At 35.0% G+C, this 16,452-nt stretch overlaps 2 protein-coding genes across 6 annotated transcripts in view; one reads left to right on the top strand and one right to left on the bottom strand.

Annotated features, from left to right (window-relative positions):
• Cask (calcium/calmodulin dependent serine protein kinase) overlaps nucleotides 1-16,452 on the top strand; it is a 290,329-nt gene that overhangs the window by 148,501 nt on the left and 125,376 nt on the right. The gene's annotated exons all lie outside the window — the stretch shown is intronic.
• Nucleotides 2,816-9,342, bottom strand: Gpr34 (G protein-coupled receptor 34). 3 transcript variants are annotated; one of them, XM_010610597.2, is made up of 4 exons: nucleotides 9,264-9,342; nucleotides 8,576-8,667; nucleotides 6,773-6,944; nucleotides 2,816-4,462 (listed from the first exon to the last, which is right to left on the bottom strand). In XM_010610597.2, exon 4 carries the CDS (start codon nucleotides 4,368-4,370, stop codon nucleotides 3,270-3,272), a length of 1,101 nt encoding a protein of 366 aa, XP_010608899.1. In that variant the 5' UTR covers nucleotides 4,371-4,462; nucleotides 6,773-6,944; nucleotides 8,576-8,667; nucleotides 9,264-9,342; the 3' UTR covers nucleotides 2,816-3,269. The 3 variants fall into 3 exon arrangements, with proteins under 3 accessions (XP_010608899.1, XP_010608901.1, XP_010608900.1); XM_010610599.2 differs by having other exon boundaries at nucleotides 6,773-6,864; XM_010610598.2 differs by having other exon boundaries at nucleotides 8,576-8,664; nucleotides 9,264-9,338.

Below are 16,452 nucleotides of genomic sequence, written 5' to 3'. Positions count from 1 at the left end.
TAACTGAAAACAAAGCTGTTTAATTATTGGATAATTTCATTTACAAATTCTTTAGCTTAGTCCTTAAGGAATATGTATCAAAGAACTAGTGTTTATCTAGACTTATTGACTGGAAATTTTTTTCTTTTTTTATAGTATCTAATAAAAGAAACCATAGGCAAAGTAAAAGATAAGTACATACTACTAGAAGTTATTTGCAACCCGTATGAACAAGAAGATTAGGGTTTAAACGATATAAAGAAATATGCCAATAATTTAAAGGTAAAACAATAAGCAACTCAGGAAAGAAAGGGAAGGGGAGGAAAAAATATTTAAAAATAAATAATTCATAGAATAAAAGGATGGGAGATATGAACCCTAGAAGAAATCGGTGAGCCAAAAACATAAGCTGCTGCTCAATTTCTCTAGTAATCAGAGAAGTACAAATGAAAACCACAGTGTGATACTACTTCACATCTGTCAGATTGATAACTGGTCAATGTAATAAAAGCCAGGCATTTAGTGAGGATGTGGGTTAATAGAAACATTTCTGTGAAGAGGTGGGATGGGTGGGACTTGCACTGAAGTCCATATCCCTAAATTCAAGTGTTCATGGTTCCAAGTGTCAACCATAGAGAACCTCCACACATCAGCAAAGGTTTACAGAACACTTTGCTTGAACACGGTTTCTAGTAGCTGAAAAACTGGAAACTACCTAATGCCCATTGTTAGGGGAAATGGAAAAACGAACTTGTTTGTTATACCATAAGACATTGCATCCGTGAAAATTAATAAATGAGATCTTCATGTTACCAACATAGATAAATATAATTTGTGAAAAAAGTTTAAAAATATATTAAGATACACGTATGTAAATATTGAAAACAAAAAATGCATATTATTGTACATATGTATGTTGTAAAAGTACACAACTATGCATCAGAATAATATATCCTAGCTTTAGGAAATAAGATTTGAGGAGGGGATGTGCGAGGTGAGTTTATCTAACTTTTAGATTGTGTATGTGGCTATGAGATAAGTTTTAAGTAAGGCCAAAACATTAATATTTGTTTGGTTTGGGTGATGGGTGCTTAACTGCCTGTTATGTTGTATCCCCCCCACACGCACACACCTTTTGCTATGCTTTGAAATGTTTTATTACTAAGAAAAATGTGAAATTACAAAAGCAGATTATAACTCACAGTTAACTATCACTCCTGAAATAACTGCATAACTTATAAAGTAAAAAAGAGATTGTATGCATCATAGTAAAATAAAAAAGATCTAAAGGTGTAGGGGAAGTGGGAAGGGTAGGGGAAAGGAAATAAGGGAAAAGTAAAAAAGAGATCACCTGTATACAAACCATAATTAGAAACATTTTCCAAAGCTCATCTTATAATTCTTCCTCATGCATTTCATAGGCTAGAAGCCAAATTAATTAGAGTAAGGTGCTCTAATTTGATTTCAATTTTTCTTCTATTCCCCCTGTATGAGTTTGTTCTGGATTATCTGTCATCCATGTTTTAGATGGAGCTTTCAGAATACAGAAATGTGTGATAGAAGACCAGTTTTGAGAATTTTGGGGTTTTGACATCCTACAGTTTTGATGACGGATAAACAGAATTTTTTGCCCAAAATGAATACTAAAGGCAACTTTTATTTTTAAAAAACAAAAAAACATTTCAGTAACCACCTTTACGCTTAGGTGGAATGAAACAAAAATGAAAATCTTTCCAAAGAGTGTCTCTGAAACAGAAACTTACCAACTTGCCTCCTCTTCTATACAAAGTACAATTGCTGCTTACATCGCAAATGCAGTGAAGATCAAATAATCATAATGCCTGGCAAACATCTAGCACCGTGAAGAGCACATATAAACAAATACAGTTTTACTTTTCGTCCCATTCTGTCACACATGAACCTGAAGGAGGGAAGTAAGAGGCAAAATGGAAGTTTAGGACAAATCGCATACCCCCTTTCCGGTTCTGTGCCCATTGCTGCCACAACCCAGCCAACTCGCCAAGTCTTCATCTGCAAACCCAAACTGAACTGAGACGCTGCAGTCACTCAACTGGGCCCTCAATCATAACAGAAGATCCTGCATCGTCCAACATGTTTCCCTCTCAGCCGAATTGTCATCGTTCGGACTGTATTTGGAGATTCAAATGCTTTCTTCCAATCCAAAATACCAGTTTATAGTGTTTGCTGGTGCCTGTCGTAAAAAGTTCTCCAGTACATGTCATATTTGTTGTGAATATTTTTCCTGTTTCATGCTTTTATTTCTGTTTATGGTTTTTCACAAAGAAGAATCTAAAATTTTAAACAAAATCTGTTTATTTTTATTTTTCCATATTTCTATTGTTTCGTGAACAAAAAATTCTTTCCCATCCACAGATGAGTTAGTTACCTATGTTTCAGAATCTTTTAATGGTCCCGTTGTTTACATTTAACTTTTAAATCTACTTATACTATAATTGTTTTGGCGTGATATAAGATAAAGCTGTAAGTTGGCTCTTTATTTTAAATGGAAGCAGCACTATTTATTAATCCTTCTCAATATTTTTTGGATATTTCCTTTGTTTGTAGTGATTCTATCTGAACTCCAAGGAGAATGCATCAGAGTCGTCTACCACTGATTTGTTCCTGCGTCTACTCTTTGGAGAGCTGTTAATATGTCACATTAAATTCTTAGTTTTTCTGTTTGATTTTTACTGTACATTATTTAAATTATTTCCATTTTCACCTAAGCAATGAAGATAAGAGTAATCTTATTTTTATTAGAACTTTATTATTTAATCTGTTAATACAGATTTAGGCATACACGAATACAGTGGCAAATTATACAGGCTTTTAAAAGGACAATGAACATATATTTTTCTGACATTTTAAGTGAGCCCTCAAATCACTTAACTTACCTTAAATTAGTATCAAGTGCTTGATTATGGAAACTACTTGAGAGTAGTGACTTGAGAGTCAGTGACACTTCTTTATTTTGTTGTTAAAGCTGTGAATTGCACTTAACTTTCTAATCCATGTTAAGAGTGCTAGTTTAACAATTTATTTTGAAAAGAATACAGGTTTAAAATTCAGTAATAAGTGTAAGCTTTTCTTTGCCTTGAAATATTTTACAGTAAAGCAAATGAAATATCACAAACATGAACAGAGCTTTGAGGTCTGAGTTTGATAAATCTAAAGCTTTATGTCGTAATTTTTTAGATCTTTAAGGAATTAAGAGGTTACAGTTCATCATCCTTGTTAGTATGTGTACCTCAGGTACCTTTAGGATTGTACTACAACTTAGGTGCTGCAGATGTATCATGCAGGGAGTACCCTGGCTTAAATTCTGAAGTGCTTTCACTTCTGCTTGCTTCACTTTGAAATCGTCTAAAAAGAAGTTGACACATTATTTTGCGAATATTACTGGACATCAGGAAGTACATGACTGGGTCTAAGCAACTATTGAAAGATGAGAGAACCAGCATAATCTCATTGGTTTTGTGAATGATTTCCTTCCAGTAACAAGATGATTCATTTAGCTGCGAAGAAATGTATATGAATCGAAAGGCATGGTAGGGAACAAAACATAGAGTAAAAATGATCAGTACAATAAAGGAATTTCGGGCTGTCGTGGTATATTTACTAGAATTAGGAAATTTTGACCTTCTTTTAGAAATCTTCAATAGATTCTTGCCGATCTTAATATATGAAAGGATTATTAATAGGAAAATTAGCCAGAACATTACCACAAGAACAAAGTTAAAAATTGCTTCTCCTATTGCATTATGTTTATCTCTGTAATGGAAACACATAGTGGAATTGTGCCCTCCTCTCTTAAGTGTTAAAATAATAAGAGTTAAAAATCCAGCAAGAGCAACTGTCCATACTATACAGCAAACATAAATACTCTGTTTGGTTGTTATTGCCCTCCGTTGTTGTATCGATCGATTAATTTTTATGTAGCGATCCAAACTGATGAATCCAAGCAAAACAATGCTAATGTACATGTTCATATAAAACAGTGTTCCCACAACCTTGCAGAGAATCACACCTAGTGTCCAAGTATTTTGGTTAATATGATACATTATTCGGAAAGGGAGGCAGAAAATGAGTAGAAGATCTGCAATGGCTACGTTAAGTAGGTAAATTTGAATGGAATTTCTTTTGCGATGGATGCCCAGAAATACATAGAGGGCAATTATGTTTCCAACCAGTCCCACGATGAAAACAATAGAATAGAATACTGTTAACACAGTAGATAGTAATTGTTCCTCCATGTAACAGGTAGTAACATTTGATGCTCCTGAGAAGTTCTGTGGGACTTGATCACTCTGATTAGTTACAAAGTACATCCCATGGGAGGAGCAAGGCAAACTCCGCGATGTAGTTGTCATTGTTACAGTGTGACTTCTGTCTTCAGTGGTGCTCAAAAAGAGATGCTAAATGACATGTCCCTCTGTGTAGCTCTTTTATCTTCAGAAGTAACCTATAAAAAGTGCCAGACATTGACTCATTTGCTATTTTAGTAACAGCTGCATTAACTCAAATCATAAATAATAAAAATAATAGAAGATTTCTTTTCAGATATTGTGAGAAACTACTTTCTTCATACTTTAGGCATTTGAATAACTGCACCATGTGTGTAGTAGCATCGTTAACCTTTCCCATAGCTGTGGCATACACTCAGAGTGTTTCATTTATTATATTAAAATAATTAAACAATAAGATCATTGTTTCTTAGGGATGTTGCTATGGGAATAGAGATGGAAGTGAAGAGAAATTATTTTTCAAAAATGAGCATCAATTTCCCAAAAGGTAGTTTCAGCTATGAGTAAGTTGGGCCCACTCCAGAACTTCTTCCTACCTTGCCCTTTCCCTTTATATCTGGCATTCGTTCATTTTGTCACATGTTGCACGCGGCATGTGACAGATAAACCATGGCAATCTCTCATTCCATAATGAGAATATGGAGAGAGTCATAAATTTCTTCTTTCTCAGCCTAAGAGCAAGTAAGGATACTAAAATCATTTTCCTACAGGAACATGCAGTTAACATAACAGACCAAGAGAGCCAGCAACTGCCCCTTACAAACTCTTATAACACCGCACAGGAGAGCAAAGTAGACTGACAAAACCATATCAGGTGGCAAAGGCCAGTTAGCCACTCCTAACCTAGAAACACAGGGTGATAACATAGATATAAAACGAATTTGCAACCCAAGCTCTTGAAAGTAACGGAAGCTTAAATATGCCCTGGGTTACTAATTTGAAACGGTTGCTAGACCCTTCTAATAGATAGTATGTGAATTCTACTTGTTTGAAGAAGCAGAGACTGTGCCCTATGCTCCTTGTTACTGGGTATTTATTTCCTAGACATTTGTGAGGAGCTCAGTCAAGAGCCTGTGCAAAGAGGTGGAGCACATAGGGGAGGATTCCGTAGCGTCTCATCACATTCCTTTCTTAAAGTAATTGCCTTATTTCTCTATAGAAGCCTCTTAGTCCATGTAACATAAAGATGTTCAGAGGAAGCTTTTCAAAATCAGAACTAATTAACTCTGTGATTGAGGGCAAATAACTTTATCTTTTCTAAGCCTTAGTTTTCTCATTTGTAAATATGAAAAATGTGTATGAAGAATTTGACCTGGTACATTAACAAGTACATATTCAATAAATATTAGCTTTGGGCCTAGGGATGAAGGGCTCAGGGGTGAAGTGCTTAGCATGTATGATGCCCTGGATTCTATTAAAAAATAGGAAAGAAAGAACAGAGGGAAGGAAAAGTTAGGTTTAAAAAATACCTTTTGATTAATTGCATTTTAATAACTGTTACACTTAGCTAAGCACTATTTGGAAAATTAAGGTAAGACAGAAGCCCTGCTCTCCGGAAACATTTTTATAATAGCTTGCATTCAAACCTTGAATGCAATAATATAAAGTGAATCTTACTTACAATAATTTATTTCTTGATTTAATGTTGTACATGGGTAAAAATATGTGGAAGCGTATAGAATTTCTTAAAACTGTTCGTGTAATTTGGTCAAGAAGAAACCATTTTGGTAGAGACTAACATTCTTCCAAAGAAGGAACTGGCTGGGGAAGAAGAGCCCTGGTGAGAGCTGTCTCCAGAGTTTAGAACAGTGGGGGGAGAGGGAGAGAGGGTCATAGAGGAAGGGAAGTAAGACTGAGTCTATTCTGTCCTATCTCTCAACTGTAGGAAGACAGATGTCACCAAGATTGTAGAAACTTGCAGCCGTGTTTCTTGTTTCTAAATGGAAAGGGCAGCCTGGGGAGAATGGAAAGCTACCAAGAATGACACTAATACTACAGTCTTGCATTACCAGGAAGAGGAAAAGAGTATGTGTAAAGGAACCTGTGTTATGTGGTTATACTGGGAGCTCTGAGAGGCTCAGGTACAGCTTGTCCACTGGTGAAAGGACATTGGACAGTGTCCACAGCAGAAGTGATGTGATTCTAAGTGGTCAGGTAGCTGAAATGACTTGAAAAACTTATCTGTACATAGTGTGGGTTTCTTTTTTCTTTCATGTTAGATTTTAAACCCCATTAGGATTAAGAATCAAGTCCATTTTATTTGCTTCCATGTGCCAAATATTTAGCACAATAAGTCTTGTTGAATGAAAGACAGAATTTAGTAGAAACATATTAAAGTTCTACATGTGACTATTAAAAATATAAGTACTAGAAGAGCATCAATAGAAACATAACTACATATGTTGCACCACTGTGGTGTACCTGCTACAAAAACTACTCCCATCTTTGGTTCACTAGATATGTAATACCTTAAATGAAGATTGTTGCTGGTGACCTGGTTCTGTCCCAAGCTGATAGGGTCTCCCCAGAAGCGTAGTGTCTCATCCTCTTCAGCAGCACACTTAGAAAAAGCCAAGGACCAAATGGGGAAAAGAGGAACTCAGATCCCAGAAGCAAGCTGAAGCAAATAGGCACTTGACCCTGCAGATGAGAATATTTCAAGGGCCATGAAGAAACAGGTTTCACCTTGTATATGTCTTCAGAAAGCAAAGGAGAACCAGTGATTGATAGAAATTGCAAAGAGATGAAAAAAATACTTTTCCTTATAAGACAGAAGGAAAGAATCTAACTTGGAAGGCTGCTGGAGATTTTCAAGACTGCCACCAAATTCGAATTTAATAGAAGGGATTGTCACTGGTGCTCAACCCTCACTGCATATTAGAATTCCTTTAAGGGCTTTTTAAAAAGACCAATGCCTGGATCCTTCCCAAGATATTCTGATGTAATTGGTATGGAATAGGCTTCAGGCACTGGTTTCTTTTAAAAGCTCCTTGGGGGAGTCTGAAATATAGTCAAAATTGAACCCTTGAGCTAGAATGCCAAACCATTAACTAATATTTATTTAGCACTTGTGTACCAGACATTGTGTTGAACATATTCCTATTATTTCATTTACATAAGCTGTATATTGCCTGTGTGAAGCCATGAAAGATCAACAGGTTTTGATCCTTACGCATGGCCACACTGCTCTTAAAATGACAGTGCCCAAGTTGCAACTCAAATCTGACTTTGAGAGCCCATGATTCTTTTCAGCAAACCCCTCTCCTCATTACAGCCAATCACCATTTCCTTATTGAATCTGTCCACAGGATCTTGACATGTTTCCTTAAATGTTATTTACCTTAGCAATTTTAAAAGATCATGTCATCTAACTTTATTTCTTTGGAAAAGTGATTAATCTTTCTATTAACTATGTCCATTTTCCTAAATAAATAAACCTAGACTTTACAGAAGCACAAATAATTCATCAGAATTTTCATCACATCTCCAGAGCATATCTTGTCAAATTTTCCTTTGGGCCTGATAACCATAATCAAGAAAGCTGCTAGCACAGAGAACATATCCCAAAACCACTTGCCTCAGCTCTAATCTGCAAGTAAAACAAATGAATAATAGTTGTACAAGACCAACACTAAACCTTTCTGGTTTTGCATAGTCTCAAGCTTAAAAGAGAATAAAGCAAAAAAAAAAAAAAAAGCAATGCATCTGTTTAAATAGTACCATATCATGTAGTACCATATATCAGATAGCTAGCATTCAATTATTTGTTTTTAAATTAACAGATTATATTCTGTTTTTAGATAAGTGGCTGATTTTTGTGTCCTTTAAAGTCTGTTGGCATATTGTAATGTCACTATTCTTAAGGCCGTTGCTTGATATTTTGAAAACTATTTGATGTGTTAAGACCTGCCAGTGAAGACAAGAAACAAACCACCATGTTCACATGGTATGCCTTATATGTGACCCATGTGCTCTATTGAAGTGGTCACAATAGTTTTCTAATAGTAGATAGTGTTTGTTACTTGGAAAATCCTATTCCAAAGATTGTGACCATGTTAGTACAATGTACTTCCCAAGACCACCGCTCTACCCTCCCAAGTTTGTTTGTTTGTTTGTTTGTTTGTTTGTTTTCAGGCTGGCTCACATAGGAGCTGCAGTCTTAAATGGTAAGACTCAATAGCTTCTATTGTGGTCCCAGATAAGCAGAAGCTTTTCAAATGCAATTTGGGTATGTTTATGTAAATGGCACAATGCCATGTTAAAATACATACCTATTTCAGTGGTAGCAACCTTTCACTGTGTTTAATTTGACTCGATAATGACTGAATCTACTCAGGTCATGCTTCAAAAATTGCGATAACTGCTAAATACAAAAATTAAAATCATATTACTTTGGAAATAATACTATTCGTAGTATATTAAGTTTTCTTATAAGCTTAACTGTATCAAAAACTTTAATTTTAGTTGTTTGAATTAACTAAAGTATATTTTGCTTATTCTTTCCTCTAAGTTTCATCTTACTTCTGAAACATCAAACTTTAAATTTAATTGGTCTAGTAATTATCCTAAAGTAGTGATAAAATAAAATACTATTTCTTTAATAAAATACTGTTTCTTTAAAACAGGGAGATGATATAACAATGAAGTCAAACATAGATAATTTATACCACATTAGAACTAAAGTTTTATAGCATCTGAAAATAACTTCATTCAAGTAGATCTATAGATCTTTATGGCACTATACAATTGCAGTATAAACAATGTGATTATATGAAAAGTAAGTCAAGGCAGAGGTGACATTTAAGCAGTTTATTCAGTGACTCTAAAAGCAGAGAACTGCTGATATCAGAGTAGCCTTGGCAGCATGAATCATGTTTTTTTTTAATATTTAGATAATTGAACTTTAAACTAAAATCGAGGCTCACTTATATAGTTAAAAACAAATCGATGCATACTTACAGTTCAGACTTTCCTGAAGTACAAGAAACTAAACCCCAAGCTTCCCTAGACTGGGCTGGGTTTGTCAGCTGAGCTCTTCCATCCGGTCGTGGCGCAATTGGTTGGGTTCTCTTCTTTTTTATATTCACATGTGGTGGTAGGGTTTCTTTTTCCCCTTTTCTTTTTTCAGTATGACATCCTTTCGACTCCTTTAAAAGATATTAAAAGATCCCACCACCCTTGAACAACTTGACACTCAATTAACACAAAACTTCAGGAAATTGTATCTTCTTTATGAATACCCTCCAACTTGAAAATTGAAGAAAGTTTTCCTCACTCCTAAATTTTTAAAAAGTTTTATAAATTATAAGCAGAAATAATCATTTTCTGCCAGGACAAATGATATGTATATGCTGTAATGGACTTTTTAAGCATAAGTATTGAGTTTGTTTCTTTCTGGATTGATTTTTTTAAATTGAGTTTATTGGTACATTTTAGGTATACAGTACAGTTACATTCATCATTGGGATCCTGTACCTTTACATGACAGGTCTTGGTTCTCATTTTTTCCCCTTGTCTCTGCCCTCCCTTCACCCCCTCCCCTTCTGGATTCATTTTAAAAATTGTTGTCCACATAAATTGCCGCCGTATACTGAATTATACTAACATTAGTAGTAACATTTTTTACTCTTCTTTGCTTAAGCTTTATTTGGTCTTTCCGGTATCTTTGTATATTTTTGTGTATACTTTTAAGATCTTGTATTTATTTTCTAAAACAATTTTATAATTTAGGAGTAAATGAGACTGTGATAATATTCTCCCCTTTTAATCCCAATAATAAGCTTATCCAAGGAAATTAAAACAATGTATATTTTAAAGAAAATAATGATGCATTCTGCAGTTTTTCTTCTGGTCCTACTCCAGTATTTGACTACTGCCAGTTATCTGTGTGACTGCTGGCCCTGCAGCTCAGTCTCATTTCCCTTTTCTTCAATGTCACTGGAAATGAAAAGTTAGCTTGTATACGTCCCATAACTGTTAGCCTGCAGCTCTGTTCAATTAAATAATATTTAATTCATCTGGCTTTATCTAACATTCTAATTATTACTGGGTATCCGTTCCTGTACATTCTAGGCTCCGGAGCTTTTAGTTTATTATAGCTATAATACCTAGGACAGTATTTTTATTTTATTTATTAGTACATGTTTGCAGTACATAGTGTTTATGTTCCTTGTGGGGAGCTGGCATATGTACATAACACATCTGGACTCCTTTTTCCACCCGCTATCCTCCCCTCCTTCCCTCCTCCCTCAATGTCTTGGGAAAGTCTTGAAGTCACAGGCATAGGCAAGAGCTTTCTGAACAGAATCCTGGTTGCACGAGAAATAGTACAGAGAATCAACACATGGGGTCGTGTCAAATTAAAAACTTCTGCACAGCGAAAGAAACAAGAGTGAAAAGACAACTTTTACAGAATGGGAAAAATGTTTGCCAGCTATTCCTCAGACAGAGGACTAATATCAAAAATATATAAAGAATTCAAAAACTCAGGCTCCCCAAAGTAAAAGACCCAATCAAAAAAAAAATGAACAAGTGGGGGCTGGGGATTTAGCTCAGCGGATCGGTGGCCTGCCTTGCAAGCGCAAGGACCCGAGTTCAATCCCCAGTACCAAAAAAAAAAAAAAAATGAACAAGTGGAATGAATAGGCACTTCACAGAAGAAGAGGGACAGTGTTTTGAAACTGCTAGAATAAAAATATTTTGTAGCCCTTACTTTCCCCTTAAACCTCTAAGAAGGAGGGTGATTACCATATTGGCCTGGGAGTGTTTTGTCTTATTTTGATAAAGAATGCATGACATGAAATTTACCATCTTATCTGTTTTCAAGTGTATAATTCAGTAGTGTCAAGTATATCGCATTGTTGCGCAACAAATCACTAGAACTTTTTCATCTTGGAAAATTAGAACTCCATACTGACTAATCACTACTTTTCTCTCCCCTTACCCTACCCCCAGCAAACATGACTCTACTTTCTACTCCTATGATTTTGACTTCTTTAGCTACTTTCTAGGAGGGGAAGCACACAGTATTTGACTGGCTTATTTTACTTAGCACAGTATCCTCAGGATTCCTCCACTTTGCAACATATGACTGATTAGGCTACATGATATTCTACTGTGTGGCTACATCTCATTTTCTTAACCATTCTATCTGTCGGTGGACATGTAGATTGCTCCTGCCTCTTGGCATGTGTGAATAATGCTGCAGTGAACGTTTGTGTACAAATATCTCTTCAAGAGCCTGGCGGAACTTTTATATAATTAAATAGGTATTTTTCCTATTAGTCTTCTGTCTCATAAAATCTAGTATTTCTTTCTCTGTCATGCTATCTTCCCATACCCAAACCATCCATTTTCACAATGCTTTTGACGTCTTTCGCTTTCTCACATCGTGACCACATTTTCTCTTCAATATGAGTCAGCAAGGCTACCACCAGATTTGAATACAATCTTTTTCTAACACTTTATGTGAGCTTTTTCCTATTCGAGCTGAACTTTTTACTTTGTCTCAGTATTTTTAGCTCATTTCTATATATCCTCTTCCACTCACCCTTCCTGGATGTCTTTTGTTGATATTGTAAGCTTTTTATGTATATGAAGATAGATGTAGAAATAAGGTTACTGATACCACCATCCTGTCTTTTTCTAAATCCCAGTCCTGGTGAATTCAGCTCACTGTGTCTTTCACTACTGAGCCAAATGTACAATCACGCTGGCTGAACTCACTGCAGACTCATGATTGCAAGCTTTAGTGAGCTCCTGAGCTGCCAGCAGCCCTGCTGTATTTCCTTAGCCCGTGATTCTTAAAGCATAGCTCCCAGACCCTCGGTGTCAACATCACTCAGAAGCTTGATAAAAATGTGTTCTCTTGACCTCATCCCAGACCAATGCCAGGAATTCTGGGGATGGGAACTAGTAATCTGTAAGATTTCGATGCCAAAGTTTGAGAAACACTGCTTTAAGTCACTTTGTTCTTTTAATCTTTGAAAATACTTTTCAAACCTTCATTCTTCTCAGACTTTCAATAACCCCCACTCCTTTCCCACTCCCCTTTGATGAGTGCTTTTATTTCATTAAGAAAATAGACACACCCAAAAGAGAACCTCCCCTGTACTATAAAATATGTTGTGTAGAAAACTCAAACTTTATATGTATTTTCTTATTTTAAAATATTTCTTATTTTTATATTCTACCATTGAAGGAAAAACCAATAATTAATGAGGGGCAAAAGATTGTGGACAGGGAAATAGAACCAAAAAGCTAGACCTCTCTGAATGCTATTTGTTTTGCAGTTTTGACTTTGGAACTATAGCGAGGGGTTTTTTTGTATGTGATTAAAACACCAAACTAATCCAAATCTAATTAAAACAAATGGACCTTACTACACTACAAAACAGAAGCATGATCACAAGGAGAATTATTTTAAGTGACTTTAAAATAGGATAGGTTTTTTTCATTTATATCTTAGGTTTATCAAAAATTTAATAGTTTGGTACAAAGATATTTTTTACTCAGATATTAATCCCATGTTAATTTTTCTACATTTATTTATCCTTCTCAATCTTTCAATTTTTATATGTTTCAGTGATTTGCTTCATTTGATTTTTTTTTTGCTTAAAAGATATTTAGAGTATATTGATATTAAGAAGTCTGCTATATTTTGGACATCACAACCTGATGAATTAGTCTTTCACATAAGATAAGACTGGTGCCCATAGCTCAATTTTTAACTACTTGTCCAGGTTACCCATCTTTTCAGTCCTTCCTCTAATCCAACTCTTTCATCAATGAAACATAAATTCTTGCTTATTAGTTTTTCTATGTTTACTATATTTTAAAAACACACTATGTGATTACCAAAATAATCCATTTAATGAGAAATGGACATTAATAGTGATGCATGTCATTTTCTGTATCAATTAGGATTTTAAGTAAAAATTATCTTACTAATTTTTCTTTTATTTCTCAAAATATCCAATGATAAAACTTGGAGTTCTTTAATTTTCACTCTAAGAAGCAAATATTAATTGCATTAATATGAGTGTGGATGGTTTTATTTTTCCTCTCCATGACCTATTCTTAATAAACATATTATTTAAAGAAATCCCAGTAACTCATTTCTCTTAATTCTTTTCATGTACAAATTATATTCTCTAGAAGGCTAACCTCTTAAAGAAACTTGCCTTATAGTCTCAGTTTAAAAACTGGCCTTCAATTTTGCTCATTCACATCTTATCTGATGGCATTGTTGTCCTTCATTAACTTAAGAATAAACTATTTTTATAAAATTAAACAAATTGATGTTAGACTTGGTGTTATCTACTCAGTGTTTTGCTTACCATACAAAGTACAATAGCAGCCTCAAAGTAAAAAATACAAAGTATAAAAGTGTATGATGCCATTACATGCATCAGTCTCCATCTTGACAAGTGTGGTTTTTTAGGAAATTCTGGTGAAAGACTGTGATATTGAGTAAAATTATATTTAGTTTAATTTTACTGCCTTAATATGATTAATTACATAATTTTTACATTTTTTTAATTAAGTTTATTGGTACATTTAGGGATACAGTACAGTTACATTCATTGTTAGGATCTTGTACCTTTACATGGCAGGTCTTGGTTCTCATTTTTCCCCTTGTCCCTGCCCTCCCTCACTCCTCCTCCCCTCCCCATTTACAAACACTTTATTTCCATCTTTTCATTTTCTCACATTTTTTCTTTTCCCTTATTACCCTTCCCCTAGATTAATTACATATTAAACATAAATGTTCTACACTAGTAGAGTTTCTGAACAGCCTTGAGAGGTAACAGTGGTATCTTCTCTAGCAGTTTAGAGCTTAGCTTCAGAAGTTAAACCTGTACACATGGTAATTACTCCACCACATACAAATTTGATGTTTCCTTTATCAACCTACTGGTGTGCCAGGACAAGAGGATATTTATGAAGTGACCTTAGAGTTGGATAAAAGTCCTTTGTCTTTGTCTAAAATATAATAATTCTCAGCGGGGATTTAGCTCAGTGGTGCCGCCAACTGCCTCACAAGCACAAGGATCCAAGTTCGATCCCCAGTACCCACCCCAAAAAAAGGCTGAAGAAAAGCCTTTCTTTCTCCCCCATGCACTCATTTTCTTCATTATTTATATTAATATAGACTGATGGATTCTTACTTCAATAATAAAACAGTATTTTGACTGGGTTTACCTGGTGTAGTACAGTATGTCCTAAGGACAAAAGGAACAGCAAAGAAATTGTAAACAGAATACAGTATTCCTGTTACTGGTGTAGTGGCTGCTGTTATTTTAAAACCTATGCACACACACTGAAGGGCAAAGCAAATGAGTAATTATGTTAATATCATTAGGTATTGAGATTACTCGCCAAATTGAAATAAAAACCCTATAATTGAGTAGGAAGAAAAATAGTATACGTTTGTGATTTATTTTCTCCTTCTAAAAAATATTTTCTCTCTGCCAATGAAAAATCAAAGCAATAATAACTCAGTAGCAATAATATGCCTAGTACCTACATTATGGATTTGAAAGCCTTTTCCACTAAAAAGAAACAAGGCTGCTTAGAGAAATGGCTGATTCCAGATCTGGACAAGAAATGAACAGAATGATCTGGGGGTATCGTCTTGTGCTTGAAAGCAAGGATGTTAACAGACTCCTAGAGTCTTAAAAAAAAGACACGGGAGCTGATTTAAGGTGTCCCTACTGACCAAAAGTGGGACAAGTTAAGCATCAAAATGAACAAAGCAGCAATTAATTAAAATACATCAAATATGTAAAAGTCTGTAACTCTATGTTAATGCAAACCAAAACCTTTGTTTGTCACCTTTGGAAGTTGTCTAGAAACCAACTTGCTATTCTAGAAATAGTTCATAATGCCTTTATTCATAATATCAAAAACAAGGAATAGCCCAAATGACTATACACAGAACAAACTCGTAAATTTGCACAGTAGAGTAGTGCCCACTTAGCAATTTAAAAAATGGATTATTAAAACAAAATACATGTATCTCAGAAACATTATACTGAGTGAAGGCTGTACATAAAAGAGTGCATATTACACCATTTTGTGCATATGAAGCTCTAGTCCAGGCAAAATAAACCTGTGGTGAAAAATGTCAGGATAGTGCCTTGCACTGGGAATACGGCAGCAGAGATTGAATGGGCATTGAATGAGGGAGATTTCTGGACTGATAACATTTTCATAGGGATTCAAATTATACAGTTGTATGCAATTCATCCTTTTAAGATGTATGCACTTTATGTTATATAAATGTTACAACTATTTTAATATTAAGTTTTTGTGATATGTGTGCTAAAATGTAGTAAAAAGTAAAATGAAATGATGATGGATGAATAGATAGATATTTGCTAAACAAATATAGCACAATATTGCGAGATGTAAGTGGTGAATAGATAGGTGGTTAGTATAGAATCCCTTTAATTTTCTCTGTTTAATAGTCTTCATAACAAAACAATAAGGAAACCTTCCACTTGGGAAGCCCAAAGTATGGATCTAGGCATCAATGGCTGCTGACAACACTGAGTGAAAAATTTATGTTGCATCTTATGATAGGTCAGGAAGATAATACCTGAACTTACTGCTGAATCCTGTTACTAAAAGTAGGACAACCTGGGCCGGGGATTTAGTTCAGTGGCATCATGCCTGCCTTGCAAGTGCAAGGTCCTGAATTCAATCCCCAGTTCCAGAAAAAAAAAAAAAAGGTAGGACAACCAGACATGTTTTTCCTGAAGTGATACAATAGTCACACCACACAAGAAGCATCAGTGCATAAAACTAAAATTAAATCTGAATCTACTCAGGATTCTGGATCAAACCACAGGACTGGAGGTGTAGCTCAATTATCACACACTTGCCTAACATACACAAGGCCCTGGACTCAATCACCAGCAGTATAAAAACAATCTCGTTATGAGTCATAACTGAATCTTTACTCTGATGAGAATTATGATGGACTGATGGATTTCAGTACAACATTAATGTTAGTGTAAATATAGTCAATAAACTATGAAGGCTTCCATTTTAAGCTTTTACTTCCCAAGAATGTGATAAGAACACTTCCACAGGGGTGGCCAGAAGACACTATTTGGGTTCTGCTGCTGCTGCTGCTGCTGCT

Source organism: Fukomys damarensis, unplaced genomic scaffold (genome assembly GCF_012274545.1).
Source record: "Fukomys damarensis isolate Sample0158 unplaced genomic scaffold, DMR_v1.0_HiC HiC_scaffold_39, whole genome shotgun sequence".
Taxonomy (NCBI): Eukaryota; Metazoa; Chordata; class Mammalia; order Rodentia; family Bathyergidae; genus Fukomys; species Fukomys damarensis.
This window is presented reverse-complemented; position numbering and strand designations above follow the sequence as displayed.